Source organism: Haemaphysalis longicornis, unplaced genomic scaffold (assembly GCF_048455015.1).
Source record: "Haemaphysalis longicornis isolate Haplotype H1 unplaced genomic scaffold, Haemaphysalis longicornis Haplotype H1 scaffold_7, whole genome shotgun sequence".
NCBI classification, from domain to species: domain Eukaryota; kingdom Metazoa; phylum Arthropoda; class Arachnida; order Ixodida; family Ixodidae; genus Haemaphysalis; species Haemaphysalis longicornis.
Window position 1 is genome coordinate 76,174,144 of NW_027526422.1, and position 24,753 is coordinate 76,198,896.

The window sequence follows — 24,753 nt, forward strand, 5'->3', positions numbered from 1 at the left end:
GCCGAATTGGTAAGGCATTCGAGATCTAATCGAAAGGCGTGGGTTCGGTCCCCACTCTGGGCGCGTGTTTTTCTTTCTTTCTTTCTTCCGTATATTTAAAAAAATGTGAAATTCATTACCAGTAGTAAAAAAAGAGCCTAACCATACCCCTATGCCTCCTTTGGCGTTGTAGACTGCCAACCTATCTTTCTGTATATATATATATATATATATATATATATATATATATATATATATATATATATATATATATATATATATATATATATATATATATATATATATATATATATATATATATATATATATATATATATCCTGGCCCAACCGAGCTAAGCCACTGCTAATTTTTAGCGGCGAGGCCCCTTACGTGCTCGGGCTGTCGGCGTCTCCCGTCGTCGTCGTCGTTTGATATAGTCACGGTACTAAAACGCCGGGGTACTCGTTTTCCACCGCCTCGCGCTAGAACGCTTCGGGCTTCAAAGACAAAGCTCTATACCTCCACCCCCCGACGATTTCATCTTGGTGGGCGAAAACGGCAAGGCGCCGATAATACACTTGCACACTGCATACTTCGCTCCTCCTCCGGTTTCACGTTAGTGGAGATGGCCCGGTTTTCTTTTTCTTCCTGCGTGGCTCTGTCTTCTGTTCCGTCGTTCGCAACCTTCCTCACGCCGTCCTCTTGCCGTACGCAGGGTGGCATGGCGCGAGGAACTTATTCGCCCAGCTGCCCGAAACGCACGAGATGCTTAGGAAGACTTGCAGGGAATTTGCAGAGAAGGAATTGAAGCCCATCGCGGGCGCTCTTGACAAGGAGCACCGGTACCCCCGGGAACAGGTACGCATCTTCAGTCGCGAAATTAGAACGAAAATAACGCGCTTTTTAGCACCTTTCGCGTTTGACAGTTCTCATTTTAACGCTTCCTGAAAGGAAACAATGTAAGTTGGTACTGGTTGTTGCTAGCGTCACTAAATAAGCTGCGCTTAAGAGTACCGCCACTTCGCGCACCCGGAGGCGTTTGGGGGCCATTTTGTTTCTGGCTTGCAGTGTTGCCATCTCTCCGAACGAAACCGCCGCCGGTTGTGACGGGCAGAGTGCGACCGGCCGCTCTAGCCGCCCGCGCAGCCGAGAGAGAGAGAGAGAGGAGAGGCGCCCAAAAACAAAATGGCTGCGCCCATATGTAAACAAACATCACGTGGTGCCGACCGACCAATGGAAATGCCGGCGGCACATAACAATGAGAGAAAAGAGTGCCGATACTCTAAAAGCCTTTATTTTTAGTGACGCTAGTTGTGGCCATGTGGCGTTTGCAGATTCGGAAGATGGGCGAAATGGGCCTGATGGGCGTTGTCGTGCCGACGGAGCTGGGTGGCGCGGGCATGGACTACCTGTCCTATGCGCTCGCTGGGGAAGAAATCGGCCGTGGTTGCGCGGGTACAGCCGTTGTCATGTTGGCCCACAATGTGAGTGGTAAATCTGCATGCGTATACGGCAACTGCGTTGCGCCTCCGACCTGTTCAAACTTGGGCTTCAGGTGCGACGTTGGACACCTTTGTCAATGCACCGCTGTCATTTTTTCCGACTGGCGCCTCCTTGGAAATGTCGTAACACACGCAGTGAAACCTCTGCCGTCGGAAATCCAGTTTACGCTCACTGTCTGGAGATTGGCTACGCGTCTGCTCACCCCGGTGCAACTTAGCTCCGCCGCCAAGATCGAGTGCGGTTCCTCACGCGTCGCAGAGGGGGAGGGGGGGGGGCAGTGTTGTTTTAGCGAAATACTATTTTTACTCTAATCGCAGGCTTGGCCTCATCATTCACCAAATGCGCACACTTCATCCCGCTGACTGGTCGTTCTAGAGCGTTGTGGGGAAGTCCGCCTGTGGATCCTTTTACAGAGACAGATGAAGAGAGAGTGTGTAAATATATATATATAAGTAAATATGAAATGTGGCTTGCGTATTCATACACGTGTGTGGGAGTGCATGCTCGCTGTCTGACGCTTTAACTTATTCGCACTTCTTGAGGCCACGTGCGCAATGAGGCATGGGACACGTGATTCTGTGCTTATACTTGCCGTCTCCTCGTGCAGTCTCTGTACCTGGGACCCCTCCTCCAATACGGCACAGATGCCCAGAAGCGAAAGTTCATTCCCCCTTTCACGAAGGGAGAGAAGGTCGGCTGTTTCGCCCTCTCCGAACCTGGTGAGCCTCCTAACTTGTTTCGTTTTCACGGTAGAACACTGGGTTAATTGAGATTACTTTATCGCCGATCCTACGCTACTGGAGAGATTCCATCATATGCCATGTCCCGTCCGCTTACACGCGTGACCAAACTATACACATTAACGTTCGGAGGAAGCGTGTGACTACGTGAATTATTTTTTGCTTCACTCGCCTTGGTTCGTGAAATCTAGCCGTAACTATAGGCCGGCACGTTTAGCTGAAAGGAACGAACTCGGAGGGTCCTGTCTACTCTTAGTGGCCGTCAGCGAATGTGACTAGAAAAATGCGGACAACGAAAAACAAAGCGACAAAGACGAACACACACATGACCGTCGAGCGGCGCGGTCATCAGTGTTCGTTCGTGTTTCGCGCTTTAATGAGTCGCCCTCCAATCACATTTTAACAGCAGGGCTATGCAAGCTCTTGTTAGCGCCGTTCGTGAACAGAAAACATAGCAAGAAAATACCGAGCGCACGTCATGAGCCTGCGTCTCGTGAGGGGCGGCCGGCGTCTTCCAGGCTTGCGCGTCGGCTTGCGCCACGTAGGGCATCGTCCAAATACGGCTTCGCGAACACTCTGCCTAGCGTTTGCGGCGTGATCTCTCGCGTGCTCTCTTACTCGCCAGTTCACGTGCATTAGCACCTGAAGCGGGGAGCACTAGACGCCGAGTTCGCGAAGCCGGTTTCCGCTGGTTCTAGCGCGTGCTAACGTGGTCCACTATGGGAGAGGTTTGAAAGCTTAAGGACAAAGCGATCCGGGCCTGCTAATAATTTTCACCGGTAAGTTCGGAAATCCATGTGAGGCGCACCAGCCGGGTCTCCGACGAAGGGAAAGGAGCCGCCAGCTCTGCTATTTCTCCAGCCTTGCACCATTAGTGCAAGCTGCGGCAATTTTCTTATTTTCTTTTTGCTGTCAGCACCATGTAAGACGGCAGTCATTGATGCCGTAACATAACGCACGAAAACCTCACATAAACCAACATTACCTCACTTAACCTAAGCGTGAATTAGTGTCACTAAATAAGGTTACAAGAGCGGGATGTTTGATTCGCGTTCGGAACGTCGGTCGCGCGCAGCCACAGAGCAAACAGCTAGGACTGACCGACTGAAAACTGTGGTCTCTCTACCTCACAATATGCATAACCCTAGCATTGCACAAGGCATGCACTCATGCACACTGCGAGGAACCACCGCGGGTTCGAGCTATTTGAGCACGCTCACGATACTGAAACGCCGTCGCGCCAACTTAACACCGCCTCTGTTGGGCAGGTGGAGAAGGGGGCGACAAAGGAATATACCCAGCGTACGGAGGGAAGACGTTTATCTTACATTAACGTCCCAGTTACACAATTTGAAGTACAAGTACGCACTTCCCTTGAGGTGAAAGAGGCGATGGGGCGCCACGCGCAAGTGTGCGCGTCGTCGGCGCAAAGCCAGTGGGCTCTTGGGTCAGGGCAAATTCCGGGGTGCGCGCACGTTGTGCGCGCGCGCATCGCTGTGCTGGCCAGATCGGCTCGCAGCAGCGAGAGAGACGGGGCCCATTCGCTCACAGGCGCGTACCGCACGGCGTGATCGTCGAGTGGTAGGTACGGCCTTACTATATGCAAGCGTAGGGGCAACAGGAGCAGCCTTAGGCACGGGCCGCAGCCGGAAGGGCTGGTGGGCTTTCGCCGGCGCAACAGAGTTGCAGCCGGCTGGTAAAGAAAGCGTCACTTACCTTCGGCCAACGCCTTCGGCGTCCTGGAAGCAACGGACCCCCGCGCAGGGCGCGCGTTCGCGTCCCGGCGAGAGGGGGATTCGGGAATCGTTCAAACGGACCAATGAGGTGAGGTTAGCTCGACTACCAGGGCGGAGCGCCCGCTGCGTGACAGTGTTTTATAGCCGCAACGGCAGCCTTCACCTCAGGCAGGAGTTTAAGACGGCTCGGCTGTGCACAGTGGAGCCCAGACGAGCCGGCATTTCGGGGAGAGAGGGCAAAAACGCCGCGCAACGCCACAAACCCAGTGATCGCGCAATGGCTTGGACGTCACGATCCCCACAAAACGCACAAGCAACAAAATGGCGGCGTCCATGAACCGTCGCAGTGTAAACAAGTGTCACGTGATGCGAACTGACCAATGATCTTGGCGGCGGCACGGAACAATATGGGAGAAAAGAGTGCCGGTACTCTATAACCTTATTTAGTGACACTAGCGTGAACTAGCCTGCCGTTGCTGTCGAAATGGAATGAATATGTGCACCGCGGTTGTCACGGCGTGAAGCCGATTTTAGCGTAACGAGGCGAGCCCTCGCAGGGAACTGGCCGTTTAAAATATCGAAGGTAGAATCCAACCGATGTACGCGCTCTGCGCGCAAACGAGAAACGTGGACTTGAGACTGAAACTTTCGCAACCGCTTGTTCGGGCGCCAAAAAGCACGCACGAACTTGCAGCTTGGCTTCACTGACATTCGCACAGTTGAAATCACCACGGTTTGCTATTGGTCCTCCACGAGGGTTTTGTTTACTGGGGCAATGAAGATAAAACACAATACTGTTCCGTTTTAAAGAACTAGTATTACTCACTCAGCGGTATTCCGTCCAGGGAAAACGATTTTTAACTAGAAAGCGCGAGAAATATAAATAAAAGCTTTTAAATTTCGCGTCACATGACGTCAGCAGTGACACAATAGAGGGAAACGCTGGAAACTTGGCGTTAATTCCACGTTAGCATTGAAGTACGCACTTGGAAGTGCAATTGTTTTCAGCTTTGAATTCCCGACTGACCACAGCCGGGAATGAGCTTGCCTTAGTTTGAAATCAACTGGTCCCACTTGTAAACCACCTGCTTCCTTGAGGGAGAACAACTGGTTCCACCTGGGGTGATGCGATCCTACGGAACAGGGGAGAGAGAAAGAGGTCACTTTACTGAGCCTTACTGAGCCTTATTGAACCCGGTTTACGGCAGTGTTGTACACGTTCCTCTAAAATAGGAACAAAAGCTCGTTCCTTCCTCATTTTGAAACGAGTTCCCGTTACAAGTTCCTATACTGAGATACGAAAGAGTTCCAGTTACACCTCGAACATTGTAACGTGTCGTTACATTAACGTGACATTTGATATTTCAATTAAAATGTGGTGTCGGATAATCCTGAGGCGAAATGAAGCGAACAATTTAACACTCACGTCACACTACGGGTATTATTCGAATATGAACACCGCCGGCAGCAGATTATCTCGGAGATAAAAAGAATGCGACGAAATGCTCCTAAACGAATTTTTTCAGTGAGCACCAGACATATTCCAGACATTTTTTAACTGCAAGTGTGGTGCTCGTCTATTACAAGTGCAACACATACGGCGCTTTCCACGTGGCTCTTCAAAGGCGCAGTCAGGATGTGCCTGTCATGAAGTGCCCGTGGACGAAGAGGAAGAGGAGACCGAGCGCGCAGCTGCGACGAGTGCGTGCAGAAAAATCGAACCAGGCCGGTGATCAGGGGACGCCTGTGACGCGCCGGGCTTGAGAGCGCGGCCCTGTGATCGTTTCGGGGAAGACCCGGAGCGCAACCGCTGCTGTTCCCGAGAGCCGTCCGCCGCTGATCCCGAGAACCCGCGGGCTGGCCGTGCCTGGAGCTGGTGACGCGCTGGGCGAGAGAGCGCGGGTCCGGATTCACCTGGAGGTGGAACCCTCCGCTCACACCCGCTGCTACGCCCTCGAGCCGTGACTCATCGGAAAGGTCGACGATGCCTGCCCGACGTCCTGCGCTTGGTTACGACGGGGCCTAGAACCAGTCATCGAGCCAGCCTCGCCGTGACGTCCTCGTCGACTCCGCACGCTCGGGACTTCAACACCTCGAGGGGCTTGGACAAAACCCCGTAGGACGTTTGTTTTCTTTATTGCGGACATTTTGCCGTTAGCCTCTTGCCTTTCGTAACGCTTGTATCTTTCGTCTCGCGTAGTTGCTTTCGTGCCCTAACTTCTGCTTCTTTCGTGACATGCATAAAGCAACGTTACTTGCGCACGCACTGGCCACTGACTCGTGACTTTCACGCCGATCCTGGGCCCATTCATTACAAAAAGTGGCGAACCTGCCAGGATTTCTTAACATCCGCTGAAAGGAGTCAGTGAGCCACGAGTGTGCCTGTAACGTTAGCTGCAACAGCATGGATCTTGAGAAGTTAATTGCAATGGGGACTCAGCTGGGACTCTCGGGACAAGATCTTAGGGCGTGGATAGAGAGCGAACGGGCTGAGCAACGCGCCGCTAGAGCCGCCGAGAGGGAAGCCAGCCGAGAGACCGCTGAAAGAGCGAAAGAAGCTGCGGAAAGAGCGAAAGATGCTGCAGAAAGGGAGAAGGAGTTGCTACTGCTAAGGATCCGACTCCAAGAGGGTGGTGGTACTAGCCAACCAAATGTCGCCGCGGGAGGGGAAGTTGTTGCAACTCCGCCTGCGATTAACCCGCAGAAACTTCTTCGTCTATTCGATGAGAAACGCGACGACCTGCACGCGTACCTGCAAAGGTTTGAGCGCGTGGCAACCGGACAGCAGTGGCCTCAGGACAAATGGGCCCTAGCTGTAAGCATGTGCTTGAGCGGGGAGGCTCTTACTATCATAGGCCGTATGACCGCCGAAGAGTCCCTTGATTACGTCAAGGTCAAACGGGCGTTGCTGCAGCGGTTTCGTTTCACAGCCCAAGGTTACCAAGAAAAGTTCAGGAAGGCGAGGGCTGAGGATGGAGAAACCTGGAAACAACTAGCGGCAAGGCTTACGGGTTATTTTGATCACTGGATCGAGATGGCGAATGTGCAAAAAACATTCGAGGCTCTTCGTGATCAAATGATCGGCGAGCAATTCATACGCTGCTGCCATCCCAAGCTCGTCATCTTCCTGAAAGAGCGAGAGTGTAAGACGCTGAACGACCTGGCCGAGGCTACAGATCGTTTCCTAGAGGCGCAAAACCTCTCGAACCTTGGAAAGGTGTCCGAAGACGACCGCGATACAGATAACGTCACAACCGACTCACAGAAGCAAGCGCCATCGAAATGCTTTGTGTGCAATCGCCCAGGCCACCATGCCCAAGAATGCCGTAACTATTTGAAAGAACCGGAGAGATGCGCTACCTGTGGTCGCCTGGGGCATAACACTGAGCACTGCAGGAAGAGAGGGAGTGAAACAAAGCAGGTTGCTGCTTGTGCCCTCACTGAACTCCGGGAAGCTCAACAACAGAGCATCGACCTCGACAAGTGCGAGGATAATTCTAGTTTCAAGTATTCTTGTGGCATTGTAAAACAGCATTCTTGCCTGGGGAAAGGAATGCCGGTAGTCAAAGGAAGACTATTCGGAAAGCCCGTCACCATTTTGAGAGACACTGGGAGCAATACTGTTCTTGTCCGGCGAGACTTGGTCGCAGGAAACCGGCTAACGGGAAGAGCTACCCAAGTACTGTTCTTGGACGGAACAGTCAAGAAGTTCCCCGAAGCCAAAGTCTGCGTGCAAACCCCGTACTTTGTGGGCGAGGTTATCGCCGCTTGCGTGGATCAACTGATCTATGATCTCGTGCTCGGGAATATTCAAGGCGTGAGGGAACCTCATGAACCGGATCCCGACTGGCAGCTCAAAGGAAAACGCGGCCCAAGTGTGGTAGTGGCCACAGCAGCCACCCAGCTGCCCACCGATCGTTTGGGTTTGGCTGTCGCCAATACAAGCAAGGCCGAGAATGAGTGTTTAACTGGGCCTCGAATCAGCTGCGATGATATCCCCAGAGAAGAGTTGACTCAAGAACAATTACGAGACCCGACCCTTCGATGCTGTTTCCGGAAGTTGGGAAAGGCTTTTAGATCTGGAAAAGGACAAATGTACTCGTTTGTAAAATCAGACAACGTGTTGTACCGTCTGTACCAGCTTGCCACAGGCCCAACGTATAAACAAGTGGTCGTTCCAAAGAAACTGCGGGAACCGATTCTTCGAGTAGCCCATGAGAGCACCATGGCGGGGCACCAAGGTGTTCGAAGGACGACCCACCGCGTTTTGCAAGAGTGTTTCTGGCCAGACCTGCGTCGAGACGTACGACATTTTGTCAGAACGTGCGGAACCTGTCGGCATAATATACAGAAAAGAAAGACGAGATCTTGGGCACCAGCACGGGGCATGCTAACTTGCTGTACCCAAGACAAAGACGCTCCAGACCCAGAAGCGTTCAAAAGCAAAACGCCATCGCGCATGTGCAACGAAACATCTACGAAGTCGACGGTCCGACGACTACACCGTGAATCCGCATTCGACAAGGTATCCACTCCGTCGCCGCCGTTTCATAAACGTTTGCCCGGCTACCGGTCGACGAGCCTGAAAGACGTAAATGTGGCCCGAAAACCGAACTTCCGCAGAGCAGTCAAAGGAGAAGGCAAGACCATCCTAGCAGAACCCAATGCTTCATCAACTCAAGGGCAGCGACCTGACCGCAAGCGACACCGTCGGCGCGGCGATGAAGCGATCGGCTGCACCAGAGTCATCGATAGCCAGTCACAGGGTCGCCCGCACGAAACCTCTGACGAATACAAGGGCATCGACAATCCAGAGGCTGACTACACGAGTGGAGTTTAATCCTCGCTGTCTCCCTCTCTTTTGTATATAGTGTGTGCTATTCCGTGGTTTTTAACACGTAATTGTGGTCCTACATTTGTTCAGTGTATTTTTGTATACCCTTCGTGCGAGTGCTGTGCGGTGAAGTGTGCCGGTAGGTCTGACTGTGCTCTTGTGGGCTGTGCGCAAGAACTGTTCTACCGGTACACCGAACTTCTTCCAACTCCGCCCTGCCTTTTTAATTTTGGGAATAGTTGTTGCTACCCAACAACTTTCTTAGACCCGGGGTCATTGTCATGAAGTGCCCGTGGACGAAGAGGAAGAGGAGACCGAGCGCGCAGCTGCGACGAGTGCGTGCAGAAAAATCGAACCAGGCCGGTGATCAGGGGACGCCTGTGACGCGCCGGGCTTGAGAGCGCGGCCCTGTGATCGTTTCGGGGAAGACCCGGAGCGCAACCGCTGCTGTTCCCGAGAGCCGTCCGCCGCTGATCCCGAGAACCCGCGGGCTGGCCGTGCCTGGAGCTGGTGACGCGCTGGGCGAGAGAGCGCGGGTCCGGATTCACCTGGAGGTGGAACCCTCCGCTCACACCCGCTGCTACGCCCTCGAGCCGTGACTCATCGGAAAGGTCGACGATGCCTGCCCGACGTCCCGCGCTTGGTTACGACGGGGCCTAGAACCAGTCATCGAGCCAGCCTCGCCGTGACGTCCTCGTCGACTCCGCACGCTCGGGACTTCAACACCTCGAGGGGCTTGGACAAAACCCCGTAGGACGTTTGTTTTCTTTATTGCGGACATTTTGCCGTTAGCCTCTTGCCTTTCGTAACGCTTGTATCTTTCGTCTCGCGTAGTTGCTTTCGTGCCCTAACTTCTGCTTCTTTCGTGTCATGCATAAAGCAACGTTACTTGCGCACGCACTGGCCACTGACTCGTGACTTTCACGCCGATCCCGGGCCCATTCATTACAGTGCCCTCCAGATGTGCAAATGGAGAGTTACTCACATGCACGAACATAAATGTCTTGCGCAAGAAACCACATCGAAAGGAACAATATGTAGCCATTTAATAAATGCTGATTCCATACTACAGTAAGAGTGAAGAAAAAATGTTCAGAATACATATTCGCAACTTAGTAGAGTCGTTTGTTCGAACTCAGCAAGAGTGGCACCTTGATGTTAGTGTCGGACAGACGAGCCCGTTTTTTCGTCAACACCTCGTTGGCAATTTTGTAGAGCCGTACCACCAAAGCTGTTGAAATTACTACCTTGTTGTACTTGACTTGAGGATGAGTTGGTTCTGTTCCTCAGGCTCAGCAAGCAGCCTCAGCATGCGCTCATAGCCGGGTGCTAGCATACAACCCGTGCTCTCCACGGACGGTGGTTGTTTCGTTTCTATTTTAGATGCGACGCTGAGAGCATCTCTTGTCGGCGGCCCTGTCCTCCCTGCGTGCGTCCGTTGTTGTCCGCAGCCTTTCCACTCTCCCCCTATCCTCTCCGATAGTGAACACTCTCTCGCGAGGGGCATTGGATTGGATTCGATTGGCTTGGCTTGGCTTGGCTTGGATTGGATTGGATTGGATTAAAGTGGATTGTGTTGGATTGTGTTGCTTCATAGCCGCGGCAGACGCACTGGCGCCGGCGCGTGCCCAGGTGAGAGCGAACACACTCTCTCAACATCTGCGGGTGTGCGGCCCAGCGGCCGTCGGTGGGCGGCGCTGCGCGTGGTGCTGCGCATGTGCAGTACTCTCTCCGCGGTCTCCTCTCCTTCGGGCGCGCTGCGCATATAACCGGTGTGCCGCTGTCCGGCGGCCTTTCGGTCGACGGTTGCTTTCCGCTTGCGCTTGAACCCCCCTCAGCGTCGCATCACACCAGGGTTCCCGCGAGGGGAGGTGGGCGTAATTTTCTTATTATCTCGATTATTTGTTTGAAGTTTGCGGTAAAGTTAGCATCATTGTTATGGAGACGAAGCACTCCTTTTAAGGAACCAAACTTTCATTTTGTCTTACATAACCCTTTACTGGAGCTTCATGGTACAGAAGTTCCGCTCCGCTTGAGGGGCGTAGCGTGGCGAATATTCCTCCCCAAAGTCTTCTTTTCACTCAGGGAACGGCAGCGACGCCGGGGCCTCTTCCGCAACGGCTGTTCTCGAAGGTGACCACTACCGCATCAACGGCACCAAGGCCTGGATCTCGAACGCGCACCAAGCCGAAGCGGCCATTGTAAGCGAGCCGTCTTGGTCATGTTTCGTGCGCTCGCTTCCTGCAGCAAAGGTGCCGCTCCCTTAGGAAAAGAAATTAGGACAGCGCATTTTATCTCTGGTTAAGCGTCTGCACAGGTGAAGTTAACCGGAACCTCATCGAACAGTATCCAGAATTCAGTGTCCAAGTCGGTGAGGGCATCGAAAATTGCATAACGATGTCCACGACCAAACATCATTCGTTCGTAATGTAGGCTTCACTGCACTCCATGGTTGCAATATGAAAAGCCTACCCTACATCGCTTATAAATGCTCGTAACGTAGTCTTCACTGCGGTACACGAAGCCCGTAAAGCACGACTCGTAGTAGGGCTTCGCAGCCTGCCATTTTATGCTCGCTATCGCTGGAGCTGTACTCGATAAACGTCCTTCCGCAATCATGGTTTGAACGTACTAAGTATTAGCCGAGTTACCGTCCACTAAAAAAAGCCAAATAACTGTCCTGGCCACTGGCCATGCATGGCCAATGGGCAGGTGGGTTGTTTCAAGTTAATTGGCTATAGCTGTACCTCGAGCCTAATACTCCCAGCTATGCATTCAGGCCCAATTAGTCTCCGGCTGCTCGAAGCCTACACGGCGTGTGCAGCTGTTTGCCACGGTGGACAAGTCCAAGAAGCACAAGGGCATCAACGCCTTCATCGTGCCCATGCCTACTCCCGGACTTAGCCTGGGCAAGAACGAGGACAAACTGGGTGTCCGGGCCTCCTCCACGGCCCAGCTAATCTTCGAGGACTGCCTCATCCCCAAGGAGAACCGGCTCGGCAAGGACGGCGCCGGATTCAATATCGCCATGGTGAGCGGACAGGAAATCGACAAGCACATCTGCGTTAAGAAATGCCTTCTGCACCCGGTGCACCCGCAATCAGGTTTTTCTTAATATACAAACCACAATGATCAGTCGCCTTCAAGCTATTGTCGTCGCATTCGCGTAACACTAAGTTTTTAAGTGAGAATAACCTCAGTTCGAACCATGGGCAGTTGTTACCTGCGTGTACGTCAAGCAAGGTGTGGAATCTCGGTCATGCTCATATTACCATAAAATGAGAACATATCTAACCACAGCGCTACACACGTGACAGAGAAAAGGAAACCCCGCGGGATGAGCTCTCACTCCCACATAAAATCACTAAAGCACCACGCATGTATACTCGGCGGCGCCAAATCTCACTCGGATGAATTTTCTCACTAACCCAGCTTAATGACATTCGTAACCATTCAAGATCTCACCTTCCATAACCATTAATACCACTGAAGGTGACTCACACGTGAGGCATAAGCTATATGTCGTTGAAGCTGCTCTGGGTGCCTTGAATAAATATCAGGCCTTGCTGGCGTCCAAACATGGGCAGATGTCATTGCGGACGTTTTTCCACACAGAGGGCAATGTCCCGCGATCTAAAATTCGTGCACACGGTAGTTTGCCCAATTTATGGTGCACTCAATAGCGGGGGTTCTGTACACAATGCCGGTGTGGCAGTCGGCATAATTTTGTGCATGCTTGGAACCGATTTGGCAATCTGTGATGACGTGGCCTTTCTGTCAACGGCTGCGCACATCTCAATATTCCCGCGGCTAAAAAATCACTTCAACGCCATTCCGAATGACAGCGTTTTTTTAACTTCGCGCCACGCGGTGTACACAAGCAGCAGATGCAAGTTTTTGTCCGGGGTTTCTTTCTTTCCCAGATCAACTTCTGGCAACAACTCCGGAAAGGTGCTTTGGGGCAGCCTTCCAACAATGTAGCCTTCCTAGCTCCACTCCGAAGCTCTCACCCGCAGTTTGATGACAGAAGTTGATTAAAGTTCAATGTTAAATGTAGGTATACATGCAGGCTAGCAACGACATGTGTAAGCAATTTCCGCTTAAGGCGCATGAAAGGCAGCAAGATCATCAGAATGTTATGAATGGAAATCAGCTTATTACCGGCTCCTTTTAAGGATTTCTGCTCGGTCATTAGGTCCTTTTGTAAGACGGCTGGCTTTGTTTTTGCACTTTTTGCACTTTCCAACGGCTGCAGTACAAAAAAGAGTGGAACGGGGTGAGGGCAGCGACACAGCCATAGTTTACATTAGTGCACTGAGTTCTTCATAGCCAGCTTCCAAAGAGCCGCAGAAGTCTCCAGCACTGGCATTAAGGTTTACTAACATAACCGGTGAGTCGGTATCGATCCATTGTATGGACAGGACCGGCGAGAAGGACACCAGGACGTCCTCTGTCCTCCCAATTATCCTCTCCTAATGTAAGGTTTTCCCAAGCACGTATATAAAATTCTGTGTGCAGGCAACAAAAATTTCAAGTCTTTTTTAAAAGTCTGATACACCTAAATATACCGCATTTGGTTTTCAGATAAGCGACCTTGTCTATGGCCTCGTTTTTCCTCTCACAGTCACTATAGTTTATACGCCACTATAGGGCGCCACTGAAATCCCCCTAGCGGCCCGTTTCGAAAGCAGCAGCAGGAGGCTCCGGCCCCCTCCCCACTGTCGCCGCTGCTTTTGCGGTACGTTAACCACTGAAATTTACCCTCCGTATGCATTCTAAATACCCAGATAACGCAAAACAAACCTGGGTAAATCCTCAGGATGTCCGACTCTGGACATTTCAGCATCCTCAGGTTGTCCAGATCTTATCCTCAGCCAGTCCAATCGGGGTCCGTTTGTCCGTCCAGCGTACATCCTCAGAACGTCGTCAAAATGATGCCGCTGGACAATTTTCGTACACTTCCAGGATACAAAGTAATGTTCTTTTTTCTTAGTCTGAAGTTACCTACAAGCTAAGGCAACAGACCTCACGACACACTAAACTTTCTTGTACCCTTTTTGGCCGAAAAGGGTGTAAGAATCTTGTCCCATGGCGAACAACTTTAAAAAGTGTTTTGGCGAAAAAAAGGTGTATAGGTGAAAAAAGGGTGTTCGTGTGAACACCCTAAAAAAGGGTGTAAGGTTGCTTAACACCTTTAACTAAAATAAGGATGTGGCCAGGGAGCAGCTACGCGTGGCAATGTGAATCGGCGGAGCGTACAGCAATCAACACAAACAATCAATATACACAAGTTACACTTGGAACACAAATGAATTGAGCAAGAAAACCATGGGGATGCAAACGGAATAGGGAGTGCACACTTACTTCGTAATACATGTGCTGTTCTTGCTTTTATATCCAGCAGAGGAAAGCCCCGCGATCGAGTCGGTGGGCTTGTCGCAAAAAACAGACATTTTAGCGCTAATTTTGGTACTATAGATTTTACTATGAGCATATACAAATTAACACGCGGATTTGCAAAACCTTTTTGATCACGAGGTAGTTTTTGTGTTTCATAACTTGTAGAATGTTATTAAATTCAAACAAATCTTTACCACCACCTCAACACCCTAGGGTGTTCATTATTTCAACACCTTTTTTCCCAGAAGGGTGTAAAGCTACAAATTAGGGTGTTCGAAACTAAAAAAAGGGCCTAAAAAAAGGGTGTAAGAAAAGACCGCCAACTAAGAAAAAGGGTGAAGAGACCTCCAACTTTGGAGACATTTTGTACCTGTTTACACAGGTGGACTGAACATTTTCTACATTGTTTTCTACATTTTCTACATTGTCTTGTACCTCACTGGTAATAAATTAGCATAATTTATTACTGTAATAGCCTCCACGGTAACAGCAGCGTCAGACGGCCATATGGATTGCGATCCAAAAGAAGTAATACAACGGATCATTTAGGGATAATTCGCAATCTATTGTGATCCAAAATAAGCTCTAGGATGGACCATTGAGGGATCATTTACAATGACTAATCCTGTGGATGTCCCAAGGAAGCCCAGAATAGGATCCAGGACGTTTGGACCATTTGAGGACGTCATCAGGACGTTTTGCGTTATCTGGGTACGTATTAATGTGGAGCAGTCACGTTGCTCGCAAATGTGGTGTATTTACGAGAGTGTAAACGTTTCTGACGCTATCTTAGTGTGTTACATTCGGTCTGTATGAGCGCTAGGTGTCTGTCACAGACCAGGGTCGCGAAGCCGGCATATGTATGCAGCTTATTGGGATTCCACTTCCCTGAAATTTACTAACGGTGTCTCCGTAAGCATCGTTTTCTTAGATGGTCATATATGCTACGCCTGTATACCATGATGTACAGTCTAGTCCACTTATAAACAATATCCAAGTGCCAAGGAAATCCCATCGTTATAACCGATAATTGTTATAACTGGGTTGCGAAATAAAAAGACGGAACAGAACACCAAAAAATTTTATTCGCATACCAGCAAGGTCGCACTACTACTAATTTGCGGAAAAGAAGCCACAGTCATTCACCTTTGTTTGCCGCGTGTGAAGCTAGCGCGAATCTTTTCCAAGAGCATCGACAGGTGCTTCACCTAGCTGAGGTAAATGTCCTTGGCGGAAACAAAGTCCTCGAGGGACTGCTTCACGCACTGGGCCGCCTACGAAGACACTACCTGAGTAGGCTGCGCAACCGCGTCATTAGAGTCGTCACTGTTGCACTTTTGGTGTTCAGTATCACCGGTTTCAATCGTTATATCCGATATCGGGGCGCTGGAGCATTGTAATGATAGGTTTATTTTACCATAGAAAGAATACAAAAGTTGACGGTGACATAGCTGTTCATCGTTATATCAGATATATTGTTATAAACGGTATCGTTATAAGTGGACTCGACTGTATATCGCTTTTGTGTGCTTTCATAATCTAGCGGAGATCTCATACCTTACAGCGCGACTGTTACGTTTGCCAATATCATACTTCGGGTACTGATCACGGCCCCGGACAAGCCATTGTGGTATAAATTTCAAGTACATTATACGAAATAAGTACGGTGGATAATACAGAACTATATCCGAGGATGAGCGCACGACAAAAAATTTATTGCTGGGTCGTCGTGTCCTGAGGTGAGCGCTCGCAAACATCCACCATCTGCTGCATCGCTGCATCCGGGAGCAGCGCAGCTAAGGGCTTAAGAGTAAGCCACGTCCGCGACTAAACGCTTCTGGACAATTTCCCTATATGCCACGGGGTGGCTGCAGAAACTAGCACGAACTACAATCATAGGGCCTTACCAGATACCGCCCACTTCCGACGACACCTTCTATCCTTTGTGAACTGCCTACCCTGCACTTCAAAAAATGCGTCCGCCTTGTGATCAACTGTTTGCTGAAGTCGAAAAACAAAAAGGAAAGAACTCGCAGCGTGTGCGTCTGATTACTAAAACGTTCATTTCTTGATTTGGCTCCGCATTCGGGCACAATGATGAAGCGTCCCCCCCTCCTCCGCTTCCTCCCCCCATATCCAGCGAAACAGCAGTGGATTTCGCACCTAGTTGGGTCTGGTGAGACCAGAGATGGCAAAATTACTTCTAAAAAGTAATTAAAATACATTACTCATTACTTTCCTACAATTTTCTCAAATGTAATTAAACTACATTAGAAATTACAGGTGGCCGAAAGTAATGACATTGCATTACTATTACTTTTCAAAAGTAATGAAATCACTTTGAAATTACTTTAACAAAAATTCACCACTCATACTCTACCTACTCACATACACATTATTTACACTTATAGACATATACACCTCAATCTTAAAACTACTTGTTTATACACCAACTTATGTACAGTTTATTTACAGTGCTATACATTGATATGTTGGATATATTTATTACATCTCAGAAGGAGCTGCGATTCGCGATTCAAAGGGGGCATTGGAAAGGTGTCCCCTTTCGTACGACGGAGTGCATTTTTCCATTTTAAAACTTGGCCGCGTATCTGCTCCTTTCGTTGCAAATGTCGTCAAAAGACGATAGCCTTTGTAGACATTTGCCAAGGAAATGCCCCCCTTCGCTTTCCCGCTCATCTCTCATGCTGTTCCTGTTCCGTCGCGCTCATTCCAGGGTAAACACATTAAAGGTTTGCTCAAGGCGATTTGAATTTACCGCGTTCCACTGCTACAGCCGGGGTTCCTCGATGCCAGCGCTGCAGTAGCTTTTTTTTGTTTTCAGCAGCGAGCTTACACCAGTGACCAGTGTAACGAAGCCTTGAACACAATGTGCACGTTTTTATTTAACCCGACTGACTGTTGCCACGGCATTCCCGGAACGCATGAAAAGGGAACGAAGAGGCACCAGAAAGCAGGCAGAGCTCTCATCGAAGCGTTGTTTCCTTCGCGTTCGTAGTTCCAATGCCCAGAGACTCTCTGGGCGTTGAAACTCTACTTGTGTGTGGACTTTTCTTGGTCACTTTTTATGCCGTGCGAGAAGCGGACAAACTATATCGTAGTCGAAAGTAATGGGGAAAGCAACGAGTAATTTCCATGAAATTACTGGCCTGACGTAATTAATTACATTAATAAATTACCAACACTCGGTCGCGTGTTCGATTCCCGGCGGCGGCGGCAGCTTTTCTGATGAAGGCGAAAAGCAAAAACGGCCGTGTGTTCGAGATTTCGGCGCACGTTGAAGATCCCCAGGTGGTCAAAATTAATCCGGAGCCCTCCACTACGGCGCGCCTCATCGCCCGCGTTGCGTCCGCGCCTAAAACCCTACAATCAATGAAATTACCAACACTCAAAAGTAATTCATTGCATTACTCATTACAGCAAAAAGTAATTTAAGTACTGTAATTTCATTACTGCCAAGTCCTATAGCTTAAGTTTACACGAACGTCTTTAGCATTCCAGAAGCTGCACTGGTTTTTTTTTTTTTTTTCGTTCCCGTACAAACCATTCTGTTTCTTGCCGACTTGCAGACTATATATTATTTCGTGGCTTCATTTACTTTCCTTAGTTCTTGCTATAAGGCGTGAGTGCGCCCATATTTAACGACGCATAGCCTTGTACAATGCTTAACATTTTTGGGCGGCTTATATTCCCATAAAAGGCACAAGTGGTTGTGTAGGTATTGAGTAATCACATCCCCGAAACATATTTTTCTACGATGTATATACTCGAAACGAAGCCGCATTCGTTGTTCGCGCTGCAAGACGAAATCAACCTCTCACTGTGCCAGCACTGTGCCAGCATCAAGTCTAGACGAGGCGACGATAGAATTCATTTGAGCCTGACGTGTGCCTGATGATATACTGCTGCTGCTTCCGACACCCGTAAGAGCGGTCAAGAAGCGCGCACAACCGCGTCCCCGGATAGCTTTTGTTGGCGTTCGAGCACTGTACCAGGTCGCACCTGTTTTTTGAAGTGCACTAAACGCACTATTTTCTTACCGGCGTGGCCATAAAAAAACTAATTAGGGTGCGGAAAGGCAAAACGAAGCGAAAAAACCAAAACACTGCATAAACCCTTATCAGCCATGCCACGCTCGTCCCGTAGACACCGCGGAGAAACGGCGGCAGGCGGCGCATCCATCGCAAAGCTCGAGGCGTTATAGGCTGCTCGGAGGCACTGATAAGTTTGGTATATCTGCTAGTGTCCTTCTTATAGCTTATGCGTTCCCTTGCCGCTTGCATTGTCTCGTTCAGGAGGTATTGGATGCTGGCCGCATCGGAGCCGCAGCGCAGGCGCTCGGCATCGCCCAGGCTGCCCTGGAGTGCGCCCTCGAGTACTCCGGCAAGCGAAAGGCCTTCAACCAGCCCCTGCACCAGTTTCAGGCCATACAGGTGCGTGGCGGCAGGAAAACATGTCTCTCAGTTGGGTGCCAGAATTTTTATTCATTACGCGTCCGACCACTGTTTGCTAACTGTATTTCGCGCCACATGCATATCTAGAATGACGACTTCATTCTGCACCTATAAGGCGTCTTCTATGAGAGCCCGTTCCTCAGCGAATGTCGATGACAGTGACGTAAGTCGTAGAAGTAGCGTTAGAGGCTACAACCCTGCAATGTACTCTAAATTTGGCAGATAACGATTCCGGGTGAGCGAGATTTTGGCGCTGTGAAGGTTAGGAGTTGTGACTGTAAATTATTTTTGTAACGATCGACAGGGCGAGGGGTACGGGGGCGCGATGTCACCGGACAAGATAAGTCGGGTTGCAGACGGCAGGGAGGAATAATGATGTAAGCTGTCAAGGAGGTGCGCGCTCTTCGCAAAAGATGAGTAGGAACGCTGAAAGTGCTCCATGCAATCCGTAGAGTTCACACGGTTGTAGTCCATCGCTAAAGGAATGTATACCAGGTGTATACATACTAATTTACTGATTTCATCAAAAAACTTTCCTCAGAACTTGGTGGCTGAAAGAAACCACTGACGATCAATATTAGGCTCTCGTAGAAATATCTCGATTTGATTGGCTTTCGATAAGGGAAAGTGAGTCAACCTGATAAGATTCAGCGACTCTTGTAAAGAATATTAATGGCTATTACATAACCCCTAGAGTCCCTGTCCTTTGAGAGAAAGTTTAAATCCAGGTGGCGATATTTCACCATTACTAGTAATGTATGGATTATGCGCTAGGACACTACTTTCTACGTCGTCAGCCTTAAAGGAGCCATGAAGAGAAAATGCAAGTTGGTTTTATTCGAAAGATTTCGTGTTTTATAGTGCCCCCAGCGCTTGTCCGGATACAAACGATGCTTTATTCACTGAGAAATTAAACAATTTAAGTTAAAATTTTGATTTTCCCGCTAAATCGTTTGTCTTCGGGGTCTGCAATGACATCACAGGAACCGACCGCTCTGCAGCCTAGAGTCCCTTCATTCACGCATCCGCCGTACAGGTAGAGACACGTATACGCTGGCGCCGCCGTCTTGGGTTGCTCGCTCGCCGCCGAAGCAAGTCATTATGTCAAAAACGCGCTAAAATTATCGCCGCAACACGGTTTACTGAAGACGTTTGAATCATATTGTCTGTTTCGCGTTGCTAGGTCTCGCGGGAAACGAAAAGAATAACGCGTTGAGCCCGTTGGCCCAATTGCGGCGGCACGGGACCGTTCAAAGGTTGTCTCCACCCTGTACAGCGGTGTTGGTTTGTTCCCGCGTTTCTTTACGTTACCCGAACATAGATGGCGCCACCATACCGTGGCAAGCGTTTGGTTTGTTTTTGCCCGCATTTAAACTTGGCTTGTTTTTGTTCTGGGAGAAAATATTCGTTCCCTGAAACAGTGCTCGCTCGACAAATGGGGTCACGTAAGACAGCGTTGCTAGCGTCAATCGGCCAGTGTCGTCTGAGACAACCCCAAGCCCCGTAGTGCTGTGCAGCTAAACCAAGCATGCTGTGCGCAGTACGAACAGCAGAACGCATCAGTACTTCTATGTTTACATGTTCTTTCGTAACTTCCACTGTTTGTCCCATCATTCTTATTGCTTTGTAAAGAATATGCCCTAAATTTAAGCGCAAATCGCTCGTTCGTCTAGTTTGTAAGCTCTACCTAATTTGCGTCTGCTTCTGCCAGCCTCCGCCAATCGCAGAGCTTAGCTCATGTGACATCATAGGTTCTGTTGCGGGAAATGAGCTGGTGGGTCGCATGACCATTCCCGTTTTTCCTAATTATGTAGCTTATTTGAGCGAAGTTTACGTTAAAAGTGGTGTCAGTATGATTCTAACGAGACAATCTTTCGAATGAACCAAACTTGTGTTTTCTCTTCATGGCTCCTTTAATCGCATTGAGGTTTAGACATCAAAATAGCTTATCCACGTTTGGTCTTACGTCAGGCTGATATCCACTAGGATTGACTGTTGCGCTGATCAGGCCGCTTGTTTGCAGGGATATCCTCGCCTTTTCATCCCAATCCTATCCGTACAACACGTCGACTACTTTAATTTTATTGTAGGAAAGTCTCCCTTTACCACCCTTAGTCCCGGCAGCAGAGGTGTCGTCACAGGGTTTCTTTCATACGTACGTGTGGCATTCGAAAAGAAGTTGAAAGATTAAAACTGCTCTTCCTCCAATTAGAGCAGTTTTGTATAATTTTGTTTAAGGGGGTCAATAAACTTTAGAATCATAGGAATTCATGGAGAATTGCCGAGAGTTCATAAAGGCTTATAGCACGCCTTACTGCGAGTGGTGCCGCCTTCAAAATTCCGTAATTCCGTAACTGTTTGTTTGCTTAATTACGTGCTCAGTCGGAATCTAGGTTTATCGGACTGAAAAACCTTCTGCACTCAAAAGCTTTTCTCATGAAACTGTATCTTCTTTTTCTTTTCCCTTTGAATGCATGCACCAGATGAAACTAGCCGACATGGAAGTGCGGATACAAAGTGCCCGCCTGCTAACATGGAGGGCAGCCATGTTGAAAGATGCTGGCCGCCGTTGTACGAAGGTGAGGATTCCTTCTTATCTCGAATCGAACGGAGACCTTGTCGCGCACACGAGTGCACGACAATCATGATGCTAATTTGCTGGAGCTGTATACGCCCTGGGTTGTGTTAGTGGTTGTGAAATTGGCTAAGGCGTCTCAGTACCGAGCTTTGTCGTCTCCGTCATGTAGTGGTAGCGCGGTGGGCGAGCGGCGAGCAGAAGTGCTGCCTTGGTGTTGACGACAAAGAGCCGAGAGCAAAACTTTACTGTTTTACTGCATGGCGAGAGATGAACAGCGGCGATACAGGAACAACATCCTCGTGGGGGAGTTTACAGCTGCTCTCGACCGCAGCGACTGTACTGAACTGTACTGCACGGAAAGCGCTGAAACACAGGGGCATAACCACCTGCCCCCCCCCCCCCCCCAACCGTTGCCAGTGTTTTGCATGCGGCACGAACAAAGTACAGAAACACAAGAACACTCTTTCCCGGTCTCGTGACAGCCGGCCGGCACAAATTGAGTCTGAGAGATGGGGTGGGGAGCAGAGATCTCTGCAGGCGGCGTCCGCTCGCAGATTCAAGCCTCAACACGACCCCGGCAGAAGTTTTTTTTTTTTTTTTTTTTTGCAATTGCCGTGGGCGTGCAAAAGGTAGGCGTGCAAAAAGGCGTGCAAAGCTAGGGCCCGCGCGGTGAACGCACTCCGGCTTGTCGTAGCTTGTTTGCGGAGGGCGGGCTTTCCTGCAGCACACATCACCGCACAACACCAAACTTGTATGCGTGCACAGGGGAGCGGGTGCCCTCAATCGCGACAAAGTGTGCTGTAGGCTCCTGATTAATTTTGACTACCTTGGGGCCTTTAACGTGCGCCAAAATTTTGGCACGGGGGTGTGCTTGTTTTTAGCCTTCACCAGCAAGACGGATGCCGGAGCTAAAATGGAACCCGCATCCTTGGGCGCAGCGGTACAACGCCTAAGCTACGGTGCCACCGCTGCTTAATTGTCACGATAATGATAATATTATACGATATATGATATGTGTAGTTCGGTTTCATCATTGCAAGGACGCTGCATGCGACAGTACATGTAACGAAGCACTCTCCAGTAGAATTCAAAGCCATACGCCAATAAAGCAACAAGGGTTCTCGTTCACCTTATCATTTCCTATGGGAACGAATTAGTCCTGACTTAGGCTAAAAGTCCGCGGCTGGTTCAAATTATTCAAATTAAACCAGAGCCACGACTTTCACAGTGTTAAGTGCCGTGATGTCGCTTCAGCCCCAACATGTTCCCGTGAGAGCTTCTCGGCCTTTAAACGTCTTTACACATACAGGCAATACGCGCACTACACGCGTATTTTTGTGTGTGATGCAAAAGTGGTTTTTTTCTTGCTCACCGACTGTATTTCCCTTCCCATTCTATGCCTTATTCGCAGGAGGCTGCCATGGCAAAGTTGGCTGCGTCGGAAACAGCAACTTTTGTCACCCACCAAGTAGGATATCTCCGCATCATTGCTGCTATGTCTTAACATGAAGCTGTTGTTGTCAGCAGCTAGTCTGTGCTTCGGTCATTTGTTTTGAAATAAACTCTGTTCCTTTCTTCGCAGATGTTGCCTGCACAGGCAGGCAGTTCATGCAAGATCTTCTCTATCACAGTGCGATGTTAGCACGCCCACACACAAACTCGATTCGCGATTTTCTATCGCGACCCAGAAGGTGTTGAGAGTAATAATTATAGCGCGAACTCCGAACGGGTCATATCTCTGCTAACAGCTACATTGAATCTAGAAATTGGACTAACGTTCGCGAATACGGGAATCCATCTTGTCATTGTTAACAAAGCAATAGATTGGGAAGGAGCATCTTCAAAAGCCTCCGGAGCCAATCGAAGGGGTATCTGCAGTCGAGCCATAGAGCAGTATCGCGGCACGAGTCCTAAGTAACGAGATGAGACCACGAGCGGGGACGGGCTCAGACTATAATGCTGGCGTCACAATGAATCAATTATTTTCCGGGCATCCCACTATTCCTTCTATTTGTGATATAAAAGAGGTCACCAAAAAAGTGCGAATCAGCAATCTCATTTGATACTAGGCGACTCTTTAATGGGGTGGTCTTGCAAAATGAACTCTACACGAATTTTAAAACGTTGTGCCGTGCGGTGGGACTCTTTCGGTTCCGGAGCAGCGGCCCCATTCTAACGTCTTCCTGACAGCTTATACCTTGCAATAAAGACAGAGTATTTGTTTCAAGTGCTTGATACTTAGCAGATGATCGACACTCAGCCATGCTGACATGACTGAACAACTAAGCTGTTAAATTTCTAACGAAAATTGTATTACCAAATGAATTACAAATGCCCCTTATTATAAATGGGACGATACGTGATGGACGAGCGTATTGAGTTTGCAACAGTCCCAACGATTGCCAGAAACAAAACATTGCTTCTTATTTGCGATTTAGCATTCTTCTGAATTAGCTTTAATGAAATTTGGAAGTACTGTATCACCTTAGCTGACAATTAGGTTTGTTCGTTCCTCAGCAGCTTTGTGATGCATCTGGAATCACTTAGGAGTGGCGGCCGGCGCCGTGTTATTCGTATTACAACTGCGACTGATAGTTATCCATGATAGTAGCTCTTTTCAGCAGTCAAACGCCATATAATGTTCTGGGAATAGTTTATATCAAACACGATAGTTACATTATAGTCGTTTTCTGTAAGCAAACGTTTAGCTCCCGTACAGGCCCGTGTATTAAGAGCAGGCGGGAATCTCAGATTGCTTACACCTGTGCATAATGATATCAGCTTAGTGGCCAATCGCGGCATTTATTTTTCAACGTACCTTAAGCCCGTTCTACATGGGGTGAATTTCGCCTGCGAATTCGCAGTTGCGGCGCCGCCCGTGCGGCAAAACGATTTATTTTTCTATTTTCACTGCTGCGACATATTGCCAAATGCTAAAGCGGTGTTCACAAGTGAAGTTCGACTCTTCCAAACATTTGGAAATTCGCCACAGCAACGAGAATAGATCGTTTTGGTGCACGAGCGGCGCCGCAGCTGCGAATTCGCAAGCGAAATTCGCCCAACGGGCTTTAGACTGAGGGCCAGCATTGGTGCTAAAGTTGGCTTTGCCGCAAAGCGTGTTCTGCTGCCATACCACGACACGAAGACATCCACAGGAGGGAGTCATTAACAGCTTCGCAGTAAAAAGCTATCCTGTACACTGGGATCTGTTGTTGGTGATGTCAATCGCACTACACCTAGCTGTAGCTACATCTGGAGGTTTTCTGCATCCGCTTTACAATGGGAAAACCTGTCGTCCTTTTTCTTTCAGGCAATGCAGGTCTTGGGTGGCATGGGGTACGTAACGGACATGCCGGCAGAGCGGCACTATCGCGACGCTCGCATCACCGAGATCTACGAGGGCACCAGCGAAATCCATCGCATAGTGATCGCGCTCAATTTGCTCAAGGAGTACGGCATTGCCTGACGCTCAATTGACGTCGCTCTATCAGTCCGGTGGATTTGACT

The 24,753-nt window shown here is 49.4% G+C and overlaps 1 protein-coding gene across 1 annotated transcript; it reads left to right on the forward strand.

The window, feature by feature from the left end:
* The first annotated feature begins 696 nt into the window (after positions 1–696).
* Positions 697–24,753, forward strand: LOC144144501 (short-chain specific acyl-CoA dehydrogenase, mitochondrial-like). Its single transcript, XM_077675974.1, has 9 exons — positions 697–838; positions 1,315–1,464; positions 2,091–2,202; positions 10,879–10,994; positions 11,618–11,824; positions 18,510–18,647; positions 21,152–21,247; positions 22,658–22,714; positions 24,557–24,753. Exons 1-9 carry the CDS (start codon positions 746–748, stop codon positions 24,710–24,712), a joined length of 1,125 nt encoding a protein of 374 aa, XP_077532100.1. The 5' UTR covers positions 697–745; the 3' UTR covers positions 24,713–24,753.